Source organism: Protopterus annectens, chromosome 2.part0 (assembly GCF_019279795.1).
Source record: "Protopterus annectens isolate FY-2018-M chromosome 2.part0, PAN1.0, whole genome shotgun sequence".
NCBI classification, from domain to species: domain Eukaryota; kingdom Metazoa; phylum Chordata; order Ceratodontiformes; family Protopteridae; genus Protopterus; species Protopterus annectens.
Genome location: NC_056728.1, coordinates 1,386,460,575 through 1,386,477,682, shown reverse-complemented (window position 1 = coordinate 1,386,477,682; position 17,108 = coordinate 1,386,460,575). Strand labels below are relative to the sequence as shown.

The 17,108-nt window shown below is 42.2% G+C and overlaps 1 protein-coding gene across 1 annotated transcript in view; it reads left to right on the top strand.

The window, feature by feature from the left end:
- Positions 1 to 5,005: 5,005 nt before the first annotated feature.
- The window catches only part of ARSJ (arylsulfatase family member J), a 183,316-nt gene continuing 171,213 nt past the window's right edge, over positions 5,006 to 17,108 (top strand). Inside the window, exon 1 of the mRNA XM_044061610.1 lies at positions 5,006 to 6,499. Within this exon, the coding sequence (XP_043917545.1) occupies positions 6,156 to 6,499 (344 nt within the window). The 5' untranslated portion in view covers positions 5,006 to 6,155. The remainder of the gene's footprint in view (positions 6,500 to 17,108) is intronic.

Here is a 17,108-nt window from a genome sequence, read left to right as displayed (position 1 = left end):
ACGATTTATGAGATGCAATAAGAATATTACGCACAGGGGACAAGAGGTTTTCTTGCCTGGCAATTATTGGAGGTGGAGAAACAGAGCTGTCAGTTTCAGGGTTGTTAGATTGGGGTGAGTCAGAACCTGCAGATGGGAGATCAATGTTGGGGATGGATTGAGGATCCACGGTTGATATAGCAGGTGAGGCCAGAGGAAGGGAAACCAGGCTTGTCGAGGCCAATATGTAGCAATGAGGATCACTTTGCTCTTCAACTGTCGTGCTTTCTTCAGAAATTGGGAGATGAGGGGAAGAGGAGAATAAGCATAAAATAGACCCAAGGGCCAAGCATGGACAAGAGCATCTCTCGGTGACTGTCCCTGAGGGGAGATTAGAGCAAAATAGTTGCTGCACTTGTAGTTGGTTGGGGAGGCAAATAGGTCGCAGCAAGGCTGGCCCCAGTGGCTGAAGATGCTTGCCACTATCATACGATTGTGGAACAACTCATGAGGTTGCAGAATGCACCTGCTCAATTTGTCCGCTATCACATTGGAGCTCCCAGAATTGTGTGTTGCAATTAGAAGGCGGTTGGAAGCTATCACCCATTGCCATATTCTCAAGGCCTCTCAGCATAACGGGTAGGATCCGGTGCCTCCTTGTTTGTTGATGTACCAGACCACTGACATGTTGTCTGATTGGATTGCAATAGTCCATGACTGAAGGGTGGAATAAAATGCTAGCAATGCTGGTAGCACTGCCCTCAGTTCCAGGACATTGATATGCAAAAGGGCCTCTATCTCCGACCAGGTGCCTTGGACTGAGTTTCCCTGACATAGATCCCCCCCACCCCATCAGAGAGGCATCTGTGGTCACTGTGGCTATTGATTGATGGGGGCTGAATCGGCTAGACCATTGTTGGGGATTTTGAGACGTCCACCAAAGTAAACCTTACTTGCATCTCTGTGTTACACTTATTTGAAAAGACAAAGGATGTTGTAGAGGGTACCACTGAGCGGGAAGTAGCCACTGAAGGAGCCTCATGTGGAATCTGGCTAGAGGAACAATGGTGATCGAGGCTGCCACTGACCCCAAGAGTTGGAGTATAGATCAAGCAGGAGATTTGTGGTGACAGAGCAGCAGTTGAACCTGTTGCCTTATCCTTTGAAGTCTGTGGTCCGGAAGGGATGCTGTGCAATTTCTCATGTCCAACAGTACCCCTATAAATTCCAAAGATTGACCTGGGGTTGTGTTGGATTTCTCCCAGTTTATAGTAATTCCCAGGCTTTGTGCTGTGAGGAGGGTGTAGTGCAGGCAGGGGTGGTGAGGAGCCAGTCATCTAAATATGGAAATGCTTGGAATCCTTGATGTCACAAGTGAGCGATAACCACTGCCATGCATTTGGTGAACACTCTGGAGGCTGTAGAGAGACCGAAGGGCAGAGCTCGAAATTGGTAGTGACTGGCTCCTATGCAGAAGCGGAGGGATCTTCTTGAGTGTTTGTCCATTTTTATGTGGTAATATGCATCTTGAGATCTACAGAGCACATCCAATCATCTTCTTCCAGAAGAGGAAGGATAGACTGAACCGTGACCATCCAGAATTTCTCTGTTTTTACAAATTTATTCAGTGTGCTGAGATCCAGAATTGGTCTCCAGGCCCCTATCTTTTTTGGCACTAAAAAGAACCTCGAGTAAAAACCAGATCCTATCTGGTCTGGGGGGACCATCTGAATGACTCTTTTTTTGTAGCAGCTTTTGGATTTCTTGTGCTGCTGCTTCCCTTTGATTGGGTGGAATGTCGGGTAATACTCTGAATGAGATTGGACAAAGATGGAAGGGGATGTGATAGCTTCTGGATATTATCCATTGTACCCAAGAGCCAGTGGATATTTTGCCAGGTAGTGGGGTACAAGGAAAAACAACCCCTGACTGCTTCCAGAGGTGAGTTGGGCAACGCTTCAGGAGCGCTGATAGGGTTGGTCAGAAAAGGAATCTCTGGAACCCTGATTTCGTGGACCTCCTCTGCCATGAAAGGGGCATCTTCCATTGGAGTTTCCCCCTCTTCCTCCAGGGGAGAATTCAGCATGTGTGTCCCAGAAAGAGCCCTGACATTTTCTGTGCCACATCTTCCCACTCCTCTGATTTTTAAAGTAGAATCGTTGAGGAGTGCAGTGTCTGACACCAATGGCAGACAGGATCTTGCCATCTTGTTCGCACCTTGCCAGCATATCTTTCACTTTAGGGCCAAACAAAGAAGTGGCCTCGATGGGGGCATTCATGAAGGAAGCCTTAAAGGAGTCTGTGAAGTTGCAAAGGCGCATCCAGGCATGTCGTCTGGTGACTATACCCGCACCTGCTGCTCTAGCCACTCCTTCCATTGTGTGAGAAATAAGACACATGGAAGAGTTGGAAATGGACTCTAGGGTGGCTATCTGAGAAGCCACGTTGTCACAGACCTCATCAGAAACAGCTCCTGCCAAGGTTTCAGAGAGCTGGTTGATAAGATCCCTCTGAAGCTTGGTAAAGTGTGTCAAATAGTTCAAAGACCTTACGGTCGATGAAGCAAACACATGCTTCCCTAGTCTGTCTATCGCCTGGGACTCCTTGTTGGGCGGATGGACAGTTTGGTTCTCTTCTGCCAAATCCTTCTTAGTTGCAGACACCATCACCTTAGCATCTACTGGAAGACCTCGTGACCAATGTGGGTGCTCAGCTGGGGGTGATAATATTTTATCCGGTCTCTTTGGTATCACTTCCAGGGTGTCAGGAGCCTTCCATGTGCACTGGACAATGAGCAGGATGAGCTCATCAGCCGGTGGGGTGACCCAGGAGGTAGGGGGCTGGGCATGAAAGGGCCTGCAGGAATACATATTCCTCAGAGGAAGGATTAGAGGACTTCCAGTCACCCCTCTGTCTAAGGATCTCAAGGATGTCACCAAAGGACACCTCATCAGGGGGTGACTGTGGGGACCCTTTCCCATCATCAAAATCTGTATCTTCAGTCAACGACTCCTCAGTGGAGTCCATGTGCTTCCTCTTGCACGATGCTTTGCGGGGTACTTCCTCAGTGGGAGGTTCTGGGGAAGACTGCAAAGAGGGCGACTCCTGAGGAGGAGAAACTTGTGGCCCTTGTGCCCGGTGGTTGTGGCTTGTGACAGTTGCAGCATAGAGGGGGGAGAGGACTCTAACATGTGGGGTTTGCCAGTGGAGGCAAGCACCCTCTCCATGGCCTGGAAGGCCGGCCCGCCCAAGGAGGGATGGGAACCTGGAACTGAACATGACAACCTCGGAACCGGGGTTACAACCTGCCCCGACGAGCCCACCCCCAGACCAGAAGTCTCAAGAGGACCATGAACTGTGAGAGAGAGAGGATCCCTGGAGGGTGCCATAGAAAAAATCTGCATGGAACTAGGAGTGGAACCCCATGGCATAGCCACTGGCCTGAGAAGAACCCGATGCCCAGAGCACCGAGGGCCACAAGGACGACTCCGGTTCCAACATGAGATCCACTACTGGAGTTGGAGGAAGGGAAGCAGCTACCGGAGTAATAGGCTTTGAAACTTGGGTAGAAATCGAAGGAGGAGTGTACATTGGAGTTTGAGAATATATACGTTCACCTGAAGGAGGGAACGTGGACTTCGACTGGTGAGAGAGACCTTTGGCCACAAGCAACTGGTCAACAAGCCGCAACACATCTTGCTCAGAGAGGCTCTTGGTTGACCTCATAAAGAAAGTTGATGGTGATTCCGGCCTTTCTAGAAAAGGACTATATTGACTACCAGCAAATGGATCCAAGGAAGGAGAATACTTGGTCCTTGCTAATTCAAGAGGTGCAGAGCCCGGAACCGAGGACATCATCACTGAAGAAAATGATGTGAAAGTAGTCTGTGCTGACAATGTCAACGTCATAGAAGTTGAAGGTGTCTGCACCATAAAGGCTGTACAGCAATGCGGCAAACAAGATCTGAGGTAACAGGGAGCAGAGCATTCTGGGTAGAACCTTGGCTCAAGAGTTTTTGGCTGATGCAAGCTTGATTTTTGTCCCGCTCGGTTCCGAGGATGGAACCAGTAACCCATCAGTAAGGAATGAATGAAGATTAACAACATCAGATTCTATGCAACAGACCCTTTCAACATGGAACATTGAAGAACATGAACTTGTTAAGATTCAAAATGAGGGCCGTTCCTCATAATGACGTGCACTTGAGAGGTATAGTTATGTAGCAAATTACCCCTGAAGAAGTCTGCCAGGAGTAAAAACGTAGTTTTTAAAAGGGATTGAAAACCTGTACCGTGTTCTAAATTTCAATACTGCAACAGGGAAGGGCGTTTTTTCCACTGCTTAGGAAGTGTTCTTTGAATACCTGCGCAGGAAACTAATAATAGTAATCACTCATTGTTTCCCATGGTCATCTTTCAGCATTGAGCCATGATCTTCACTAACAGTGTCGTGCTCCTCCACCCCTAAAATATACAAATGCGTATTTAGACACGTCCTAAGATTTGTCAAGACTGCCAAGACTTACTTGTATTCATTTGTTAAGGGGGTGGGGATGTGTGTGTGTGTGTGGGGGGGTCATTACAGACACGACTGTCACTTTTTTTGTGGTGACCCAAGACCTTCCCCAACTCCCAAATATGTACACGCTTTTTCACGCACGCTATTATATTTTGTCAAGATGTTTTTTTTTTCCTTTCTTTTAATGTGTTACTTTGGACCTGATAGAGACGCCTGCGTCTTTTCAAACACAGCCAAGGATATAAATATAAAAGTTTCTTACAATATGCAAGTTGAGTAAGGACAGTAGAAACGTAGTGCTGAGAGCTCCAATCATTTTAACTACACCTTGGTACAGTGCCCAAAACTTGTATGTGCGGATTTGGACCAGGGCCATCTCCAAGCGTTTGTGTGGCAAGCTGCCACTACCCCCGCCCCCTATTGGTCCGTGGCTGATTAACTCCCTTCTGACGACAGAGTGAGACCGAGTAACAGAGCGTACTTCATTCAGAGTGCCTGGAAGTTTCATCATGCTGAGCCATCATCACCCCCCTCAGTCACCAGGCTGACTTTACGCAAGCTTATGTGTAGCAAGAAGTCGTGCCAAGTAGCTGGGTTACTAGCTAGCAGGGGACCTAACCTCGCTGCTGTACTATGTGTAAGTGCCCAGTGAATGGCATGCGGGAGTGATTATTAACAACACCACAATCGAAAACGTGGTTCTAGCTTTACCGGCATCCGTTCCTTCTGTTTATTAAAACGCTGCATGAAGTCCTGAGTGACCGTGTCCACTTATTGCTCCGTACTGTCACCTCAAAGCACCTTGGGGAATTGCTGTGAGCAAATCGTCCCTACTGTACAACAGACAGACCCATCACATTTGGAACAGCAGTGCCTGATACGCTTTGTTTCTAAGTTCCGATTTGTCCTGAATGAGAAGGGAAGCACACGGCTTCTTACCCCACCCAGACCAGAAAAGCCGCCCATTAAAAGGACGCTTCCCAAGGGGTGCAAAGACCTGCTGAGTTGTGCGTAAAGAGCACTCATGGTACCCATATATACTATGCATTGGTTCGCCGGAAGGTAGCAGAACGTTCCTTTAATTTTCCATGCTAAATCGACAACCCGCACCGAATCTGAGGGGGCTAGTCAAACGTGGACTGCTGCACACAGCTCAGCAGTTCAACACACCAACATTTACATATGACTTTTCTAAGGCAGTGGTTTCATTGCTAGCACGATTTTTTCTTCTTTTTTTACTTTAGTACTGCTGTCATGATACGCGTTAATCGAGTTTTTTGATTGGTGCTAGTAACTTTGAAGAAAAGTAAACGATGCAAATGAATGGAGAAACATGATTCAAAGCTGCTTGCAGAAACAAATTCTGTTATTACACTGAAGAGACATAGTGAAGACTAGTTATGAAGTTACTTCGTTTTAAAACAGTCATGTCTTGTCAAGGAAAAGTAAACTATCCTGATTCTAGCAAGAATGCAAAGTTTTTAAGGGCGCTGCTGACAAGAATTTATTTTCTGATTTGACGTTAAGTTTTGATCATTATCTATTATGAAATACAATAGATTATGTTTATTTTTGTATTTAAATAATATTAAAAGATAAGCTTTGACTATAGTCTGAGTCTCAGGTTATTACATTCTGTTTCACATAGCCATTCCGAATGGCTGGGAATGAAACTTTAAATCTTATGGTGTGTAGAAAGATGTCAGCAGTGGGATTGCTGGCTAGTTTCTCTTTTGTCAGTTTGTTGACCTATGGCTATTTGTCCTGGGGTACAGCAGATGGAAGCTCGCAGAATACCCAGAGCCAAGAAGATACATCTATCTCCAAGCCTCACATCATTTTTATTTTGGTCGATGATCAAGGCTACAGGGACATAGGATACCATGGATCTGAAATCAGAACTCCTACCCTGGATAGATTAGCTGCTCAAGGTGTGAAACTGGAGAATTACTATGTTCAGCCTATCTGTTCACCTTCCAGAAGTCAATTCATTACTGGCAAGTAAGTAAAACATCTTTCAAAACTTAATTGTACTCTGTACAAAACAGATTCAAAAATTATCATGTATTACTAGCAAATTATACTTCAAGATCTGTGATAGAATTTTATCACGTCTCAAGTTTCATTGCTGAGGCCGTGATCTTTGAAAACTCTTCTTGAAGTACAGTACACATTCTGTTAACTGTCATTCTCCATGTAGCGCATGGTGAAATGTTATTAGCAGGATAAACTGAGCTCTGCATTTACTCAGGTAAGCATTAAACTTCTTTTATCACAGCTGTTATGCTGTTCTTGCTTTGGTGAAAGTGTAGTGTAGCATAATGCACAGACTAATACATTCATTTCTGCATTCTGTTCATGGGCGCTGATCAAGAAGTGATTAGAAATGTAATTTCAGAACTTCGTGAAGACCCAGATGTAAGAAAATGTAAGAATGACTGGTACTACTTAACAGCTTTCATTGTGAAATACAGTGGTGCTGCTCCCATATTTTTTCTAAGTGTACTTCTTGAGGTTGCCATGATGAGGAATCCTTCCCATTATGTTTCTGAGGTATGAATAATGAAGTAAGCAATCTATAAGAATTTTTTTTCTAATTCCTATTTTTTGCTGTGACTTGATCCTTTGATCTCCTGTGCTAAAGGTGTTGACACTACCAAATGGCATTATACTGTTCCTGTTTGTATATGACTCTTGGATTCTTTTAACTCACTGTGTCATCCTGGTTTTTGATACATTAGCTGTTCTTCAATTTCCCTTCCAGGCTAGAATTGCTTCTTCATGGACATAACTCCATGGAAGTTGTTAATCTACACCCTTCCCCTACAATCTGCACTGTCCATATGCCAGGAGGATTCTGCAACTACATCTGTTTAGCTTGTGTTTATGTTGTGCATATCCTGTGAAATTAGTAACAGTGCAGCTAATGAATATGGACTGCTGGCACAGTTCTCAGTTCATTATGTACTGTGTTGGTTATTATCCTTCCATTGCTGCTTTTAGTAACTCTGTCAGCTGTGAACTTCTGCAGCACTTGTAGTTAATAATGAGTCTGTACTCATCTCTCCAACTTGTAACAGTACCCAAGGTTCACCTCTGTCTTTGTCACCAAATCTGCATTGACCAGTTGGTGTTCTTCTTCCCTTCCACTGGTGAACTAGCTTTAGCAGGCTGATCTGACATGATATGTGCATTTCACTGTGTGCCTGCATAACTTTGTGGTAACATATCATTGTTTCTGTTCTCTTTTGCATATGCTATTTTCTCTCTTGCATTGTCTTGTTTTATTGAATAGCAGCTCAGATGTTGAACAGTGATAAATATATAGCCTTTTGATTCACTTTGACCTGCAGTGCTAATATTACTTTCACAAACATCCATATTTACCCCATTATTTCTAAGTAAGCTGTGTTACATTTGCTGTTGTAAAATGTAAGCCTCATACAATTTTCATCCTTTTGCTACTGTTTACAGGCCATCATACCCAATCTGTAACCTCCTGATAGTTTTCCAAACAACTATATGTCTGTGTCACCTTTTTTTGATATTGCAGTACCAAGAAACAGAGGACTAGTCACACTGTTGCCAAAGGCATCAAAAGCAAAACACCTGAACGTGAAGCATGGAACTGTGTCTATAACCATGACATCCTAGCAGACACGGACATCTGGTTTATGCCCTTTATTTTTGAAGTAGAACACTAGCTAACAGTATAGCATTCCTACAGAAATGGCAAAACAGGAGGAAGAAGTGTGGCAGCCAAAGTATAGAAAAGATACAAACACATCATTTTGTCTGTGCAGATGGCAGCTGTAGAATATTGTTAAAGACATTTTACTGGACTTAAGAGAGCTGGTATTAGAAGCTGTATTATTGCATGGGTCTGAAACTACAAGGTCACACATGCCTTTTCTTCTCACAGAGTGAATTGGAATGGTTCCTGTATCATGAAACACACAATCTTAGCATAGACCAGCTTAGCCTAAGTAAGGAAAAATGGCAAATGAAACAGAGTAGACATCACAAGTTATAACCTTGTGTATGTAGCATTAATCTGCTGGAGAAGACCTGAATAAAATGGGTCTATATTAGAACATCGAAGTTTCAAAACTTTGAATGTTCTAATATCGAACCCTATTCAGCAAAAGCTGAAAATATCAAAAGAATTTGGTTGTCCGTTTCTGCTGCTTCGGTATTTTCAGTGCTGTGGTGGCAAGTTATGGGTCGGGTTCGGGTAGGTGTGCAATTGAGTGCAGGTTAGGGTAGTTAGGGTGCGGGTTAGGTCTGTGTGTGATTGTGTGGACGTGAGGGTTAGGGTAGGTTAGGTGAGTTAGGGTTAGGGCGCGGGTCAGGTAAGTGTGCGATTGCGTGGATGTGAGGGTTAGGGTGGGGTAGGTAAGTTAAGGTTAGGGCGAGGGTGAGGTGAGTGTGTGATAGTGATGGAGCTTAGGGTTAGGGTTTGGGTTAAGGTAAGTGGATAGTCAGTGTTGTGTGTATAGTTTAGTGTAGGGTTAGGTGTAAGATTTTAGGTGTATGTGTGTGGATTGCTGTTTGTTTGGTGTGCTTGTGTTGTGCGTATGTGTTTTGGAACAGTGAATTTTTTCCTTAGGAAAAAATTTGCTCTTCTGTATGTACGATGTTTTCAGCTTTCACTGAATAGGGTTCGATATTAGAACATTCGAAGTTTTGAAACTTCGATGTTCTAATATAGACCCGAATAAAACACTCTTCAAATAGTTTGTTCCAGTATGCTGTTAAATTCACTTAGCAAACATTCACATATACAGTATACTCTAGTCGCTAGTACAGTAATACATTCATCTCCAGTCAAGTACTTTTACCATTTTGGGTCATAGTAGCTTTCAGACTACCACTGTTTTCTCGGACCTGATCTTTAATGAATGGTTGCCAGTGAGCTCCACACCTTTTTAGTTGTGTATGTATGTACATCCTGTGATCAGTCAGCACCCTTCCAGTATTTGTTTTCCTGCCTTACACTTGCAGAGGCTTTGCCTCCCCCACTAGTCTGAACTGGACTAAGTGAGTAATAGCAGAATGAATTTTATGAATGAATGAATAAATGAAAGAATGATGAATTGGATAAACAGATGTATCCAAAGTATCTAACTCCACGATTCTCAGTCTGTTAATAAATAAACTGAAATGTTGTGGGCTGCAGATCTTATTTCTAATGGTTCATAAGTTACCTGGCAAGTAGGAGAAAAAAATCAGGACAAGTCCTAGTTCTTGTTCGAATGAGCTGTTCCCCAGTGCTGAGAATCCCAAGTGTTTCTTCACAGTCTTGTTAAGTATTTGTACTTGTCAGTCATATTTTGTAATGCTGTGTTATGACAGTGCAGTACAGATACAGGATACAGATAGCAAAGTGCTGCTCAGTGCTGGGAAATCTAAGCTGCCATTAAATAAACTCATAAACCCTAAACACATTCCATCTACTTGTTAATCAAAACTAGCCCAGTGTTGCATGACTCCAAGATGGAGTAATACTGTTCAATGGCAAAAAGAAAATCCTATCTTCCAGGGTTATAGATGTTATTCATAAATGTAATATTCATTGGCATAGGGCTGGTGTATACATCAGACTCCTTGGAGGACAAGCCTATTCTACTGGTTACCTGGAAGACTCCAGGTGCACAGTTAGTATGTAAATGAAGGTCTTCTGCACTGTCTGAGATTCACAAGACTAGTAAATTGTGGTGCAAATTGTGTAGGGGAGGCAAAAAATATATGAGTGTACCAGAGTGGAGTAACCGAATAGAAACCGCAAGTTGTAACTTAACTGTTACAGGTCCATCAGTGGTGTGCTGTGCAGCCACGCACCTTAATTTTTATTTTATTTTGTAAGTTTTTACCAGGTAAACCCACTGAAATAAGTGTTTCGTTTTTTGGGAATAACCCAAGCGCACTGCTGAACGAAGTGACTTGTACAGTAGCATATGGAGGTAGAAGGAAGCAAACCCTGTATTGTTGGCTACAAGAAGCAGCTATTTAGCAGTTCTGAGCATTAATCCACTGTGCTAACTGCCAGACTGAATTGTGTCACATATTTCAAAATTACATAGCTATGCCTCAAAATGTTTTGCAGTATGCATTCTTCAAGCATAGCAGCACTACAGGGCAATCAGGCTTGATCCCACCCCACACAGTGATGCAAAAGGAGCTGCCATTAATGGGAACTTCAGCATCCATAAATACCCTCATGCACAAAGGGAACCACATCTGCTGTCATGGCAAATAAGGGCCTAAACATTCTGAATTGCCTTGTGCAATGGCAAGAGAGCAATGCAACTCATTGATGCTTCATTGCATTTCCGGTGATTTGTTTTATAATATAGTTACCTACCCAGAAGAATCTAGAAATTAAAGACTCAGCTAGCACCCTGTACAGAGTCTGAGTGTGTCACAGTTCAACATCTTACAGCAAGTTCAGCAATAGAAGTGAAAAATAAAACACCATAATTTCATAATAAAGCATGTTGTCTACAAGTTTATTATCTCCACATCTGTGAAGAAAGTACAGCAAGACTTCATCTTACTCCGTTCCTGGAAACCTGGCACTTTTCTTTGATACTGTCATAGTGCTGTATTATGTACATCAGTGTTATACTATGGGTCAGTGCACTAGATGAAGGGATATGTGTGCAGGTTGCTGTACAGAGTCAGATATGTGCAGACCTGTATTGTGAGTATGTGGTCTGACACTGGGCAATCCACTTCATTGAATCGCCCTAATGTCTGGGCCATGTACAGGCACAGGCTTGCATTATGTAAAAACAGATAACAATGTTAAACAAGCTGAAATTGTCAGGTGCTGCGATTCATGGATGTAGTGTGCAGACATGTACAAGCATTATGAGCACTATATTCGGTATGCTGCCAGACAATGTAGTAAGTAATAGATTCATTAACACAAATCACAGTAGCCCCTTGAAGTTCATGATCACAGTCCTGTTTTTTTTGAATGGTGTGAATGTGCATCATTTGCTCCTGTATCATACACTGATGTGTAACTTGACTGCACAAATGTGAAGGCACATATTCCCTGCCCCCCCCCCCCCCCACTGCCTTGCACCACAGTGAATGTCATTCTCAATGCCTTTGATTCATTAAGAATCATAGAAGTCAAACAAACAGCAGAGAACCAAAACAGGAAGTAAATGCACACACAGCCAGGAAATAGAACAGCTTGTTGTAAGTTCACCAAGGCAGATTCAGTAAATCCAGGTAGGCACCAAACGAATTCAAATAATTCCTTTATTCAGAACCACAGAATAATAACACACAAGCGCTTTCGCTCAGAAAAATTCTGAGCTTTATCAAGTGACACCAAATATTGTCATACCCACACCAGGCATTTAGCCTTATATTATACTTACACGAACAACAGTTGGTACGTCAAGTCACTCCATCTTATCCCAATTTTCAAAAGAAGTGCAACTTTTTGCACAAAGCAAGTTTTATTACAAAGTTAAACACTATGGAAACAGTGCACAATGTTTTGTTTATTTTTAAGCTATTAGCATTTTTAGCAGTGACAGATGCATTAATGCATTATTTTAAGCAATTTATTATATTTTTTTATATATTTTGTTTTAAAGGAATTTTTAAGCATGTGGAATAGTGCATAGTCTCTTTAAAATGTTAATTGGTAGTGCTTTATGTGGAATAGTGCATAGTCTCTTTAAAATGTTAATTGGTAGTGCTTTCTAATTAACCTAGGATTTTCAAGGTATATAAGACACCTGATTCAACAGCATGGTGTCACTTGATAAAGCACAGAATTTTTCTGAGCGAAAGCGCTTGTGTGTTATTATTCTGTGGTTCTGAATAAAGGAATTATTTGAATTCGTTTGGTGCCTACCTGGATTTACTGAATCTGCCTTGGTGAACTTACAGCAAGCTGTTCCATTTCATGGCTGTGTGTGCATTTACTTCCTCATTAAGAATCATAGTAACTAGGACTGATGGTGGAATAGCGTTATTACTATTATGGTAGTGAGAGGATCTAGTGTTGTGTGGATATCATTGGTTGGAGCTCATCACCATCACTGGAGGAGGGGGGCAAGTTACTGTACAGCAGAAGATTTGTCTGCACCATGGGGAACTCCACTGCTGCTAGGGAATTTCAATCATAGGTTCATACGTATATACTAGGCTAATGACCACTAGGACCTTTTTAAGCCTAGCCATGCAACCCAAATGTGTCCCTCAAGTTATAGCTTTTTAGATGTTTATATAGGGAGTTGAGTGTTCTAGTGACTGTTCTTTACAACACAATTTACTGACTGCCTCTATTCAACAGAGTATTGAGTGCCAGACCAGCGATGAATTTTCAGTTTCCCATCCAGTGGTCCAAGTTACACTTAAATAGGGTAAGGGAGAGACTTTGTTTCATATGGATGGGAATTTTTTTTTGAGGTACATATGTAGTAGTTCTGATGCTGTTTGTTTTGAAGATGTGCAAAAGGTTCATCCGAGAAGAGTCCAGGGATGCCTTGTATGCTATGAACAGATCACCTCTCAGTGGTCTGTAGGAAACCAAATATAGAGCTACAGCTGTGAGGTGATTCGCATCTGACTTTGTGTTTATGCCCTCTATTCTTTTTGTAAGGAACCTTTGTAGATGTTCCAGTTTATGCATGCATCTGGTCAGGTACATACCAAAGAGGGCATTATATTCAATAATGGGTCTGATGTGGGCTGATTATAGTGGTACAATAATGTCCTGGACCTAGATGCCATGCGCTTATAAGATGAGTAAATAAGTTGAGTAACATAGAAGGATTTCCTTACCACCTTGGATACATGTTGGTTGAAGGCCAGGTTATTATCTACATGTGTTCCCAAATGCCTTACTAGGAGGTCAACTCTTAGGGGTGTTTTATTGATGATGTAGTTTCATGGGGTGGCTGAATTCCCAAAAGGTACTGTTATGCATTTTCTTGCCTTGAGTTTTAAACCATGGCTTTGGCACCAGTCATTTGTCTGTGCTAGACCTTCTTGTAAGATGCTAGTGTCTTGGGGTATTCTGTGACTGCTCACAGTTTGCAGTCATTTGCAAACTTGGTCAGCCAGACACCTTTGACATTAGCCCTGACGTCTATGAAGTAGATGCCAAAGAGGATTGGGCCCAACACATAGCCTTCAGGGACTCCACTGGTGACTGTCTTCTTTGAGGAGATGATCTCACCAGTCTTAACTTCCTGGTTCCTATCTGTGTGCCAGCTGTCTGTGTTATATAGGGGTTTATGCCTAATTCCATACGTTTTTTAACAATACCAGAGTGAGGTGTTGTATCAAATGCCTTAGCCAGGTCAAGTTAGACAGTATGTACTGTTTTACCCTCATCCGTTGCCTTGGTGACCTTCTCAAACAAGTCACTAAGTTCAGTAGACATGACCTTCATTTGACAAAGCCAAACTAGGATGGATCCAGTGTCTGAAGGTTTCCTGTCTTCACTGATCATTTCCATGATCATTTTTGCCATGGCTTTGCAAATAAGACTAGTCAGACTAATAGGTCTGTAGTTTCCAGCTCTGTTGATGGTCCACCCTTATGAAGAGGGGTGACTGTTGCAGCTCTCCATTCTCATGGCAAGAAGCCTGTTTTAAGACTATAATTAAATAGTAACTCCAGTGGCCCTGATAGGTAATGTTTTAGACTATTCAGGAGGCACCCTGGGATATTATTGGGACCTACTGAAGCTGTGTTATTGGCCTTAGTGAGTACAGCCAGGACATATTGTCGATTTATAGTTGGAGGGGGTTACGTTTGAAGGTATTTCTTGGGAGGTGGCTGGGGGTGAATGGGGGTGGAGTTGGAACTGACTTCATCAGCTAGCAGATTTGCTATATTGCCTGGCTCAGTGAATGTGGCACAAGCAACCACCAGTTTAGCGTGCTGCTGAGTGCTTCCTTTGAAGTTTCTGACATAGCTGAAAAAGGCTTTATGGTTGTCTTTAGCCTGGGAAGCCATCTTGCCCTCAGTATTGGATTCACCAGACTTAATTAGCCCTCTTAGCTGCCTGTTTATTTTGATCAGAGAGTTCTTATCTTTAGGGGGGGTCATGATTTCTTTCCTCTTATTGTATAACCTCTTTAATCTGGGATATACCAGGGTGGTTTGTTTTTTGGAGTTAGTTTTGGGTTTACTTCTGTGAGGTTCAGCAACCTCTATGCAGCCATTAATATAGTTGCACAGAGCTTCTGTGAGCAATTCTGCAAGGCTGTTGTATTTTCTAGATTTGGAGGGGCATTGAATTTTGACACTATCTCTTAATAAATGGGAATTTACCTTGGAATAGTTCCCAATTGTTACTGGGTTTACTGGGGATATCAAGTTGATTTTCATTTTGAAGGAGACAGCTTTATGGTCAGACCTTACTGGGAGGACATGACATTAGGGATGCGCAGCATTCTTCCATATTTGTGAGTATGAGGTCCAGTATGTTGGAACCTGTAGTAGGAGTATTCACTAACTGGTTAAGGGTATTTGCATTTATGAAGTCCAGAAATCTCTGTGCCTGCAGATTTGGGTAGTGTATGATTCCCAGTCTATAGAAGGATAATTAAAGTCCCCCATAAGTAAGGTGTTAGGTTTGATGATGAGTGTCTCCAGTAGGTTTAAGTATGTGGTATGAGTTTCATGGGACATAGATGGTGACCTATAGCTTGCTAGGATATGGTAAAGAATTTTATCTGTGGTGATCTGCACATGGAAAAACTCCAGCACATCATCCTGTTTAAACAACCTAGAGACATGCTTGTTATTCATGTATTTCGAGACACCTCAATCTTTAGTCCCACTTCATGCAGCTACTGGTCTAAAAGTGTGGAAGGCACTGAAACCTTGCATTGTCTGGGACTCTGCACTTTTAAACAATGTCTCAGTAACTGCACAGATGTCTATGTTCTCTAAAGTGAGGATAGCTTGGAGGGAGTTTAGCTTTTTGTTTAGGCTCCTGGCATTGAACAGTAACAACTTGAGGTTCAGTTGAGTTGATTTTGCAATGTCAGTAGGTTTGTTAATTTGACATTGCCTAAAAGAGCTCTATGGGTAAGGATAGAGTTTTATCCAGTGTTTGAAAGCCAAGAATGGAAGGGTACAGACTCTTCCCAAGCTGACAAATACTGGATCCCCTTAGAATGACTTCCATGCAAAGTTTTTTTTTCTATTCTGGCACTGTTATGCTGACACAGAAGGTGAATCATCATTGTGCAATCCACCTTTGCTGTCCCATGCATTGCTTCTGTGGAACTAGCTGGTGTTCCAATGTTGTGGGTACTCGGAATTATATATGATTGTAAAGGTTCATTTGGAAAGAAGTTAGTTGCTTTTTTTACAAGTACTGCTGAATGGAGAAAGACTTTACTCTGTAACTTGCTTCCTTTTGTTAGGGTGTTGTGAATTTTGGAGAATTTTAGGATGACATCATGTGGTTTTCCATTCCTGCTCATTGATACAAAGCATTTATGAATACCACCCTCAGACTTAAAATAAATGGGCTTCCACATCACCCAGCAAGATTTGTCATTCTTTTAGTGCCTCTATCATTTTGTAATCAAAGGATAAGAAAAATCATGTTTTTCCGTCTGCTTCTGAAACTACCTCATTCCTGAAAGCAAACTAAATGCAACTAGTTTCACTAAATCAAAATGCCATTATCAATATTGTATTTGTGTCTGTCTGTGCGTGTGTGTGTGTGTGTGTGTGTGTGTGTGTGTGTGTGTGTGTGTGTGTGTGTGTGTGTGTGTGTGTGTGCATATTACATATAAATGTAAATTTATATAGTGAGAGAGACACACACACACACATACCATAGTTTTCAGCTAAATGTTCAAATTGTGCTTCAAGGCAGAATTTCCTATAACCATAATGTTGCAGTACTGTTCATGGAGTTAATTAAATTTTGATGAAGGCCGCATGAAGAATAACCTCCTGCGTTAGTCTAGGGGACTTTAATAGTCATGAAAAAAAATTTAGGAGAATTTGGGCAAAAGTACCTGCAAGATGAATAGCTTTCAGTCATTTGTCTGACTGTTTTTATTCTTGAATTATTATATAAATTAAGCATATCTATCTATATACATGCAAACACACACGTGTGTGTTGTGTGTGTATATATATTAATATCTGCATCTATATGTATATTTATATCTATGAATTCTGCAGTGGTGCAGCGGTAGCGTTGTTGCCTCACAGCAAGAGGTTCTCCCATTCGATTCCCGGCTGGAATGCAGGGAGTGCCTTCTGTGTGGAGTCAGCATGTCCTCCCCGTGGTTAGGTGTGCATTCGAAAGACACGTATAAATGGGCGTGCCTTCGTTGAAGGTTGAATGTCGAGCTGGCACCTTGGCATTCGTGAAAATCAACTGTCAATCATTAGTGGACTGGAGTTCCGCTGTGGCGACCCCTAACCAGGAAAGGCCGAAAGACAACAACATATGTATATTTATATCTATCTATATGTGTATATATATATATATATATATATATATATATATATATATGGATTTGTATCACTTCACTGAAAGATCATTTCATTTGGTTTTCTGATGTCTTTTTTTGTTTTGCATTATTTAGTAAAACCC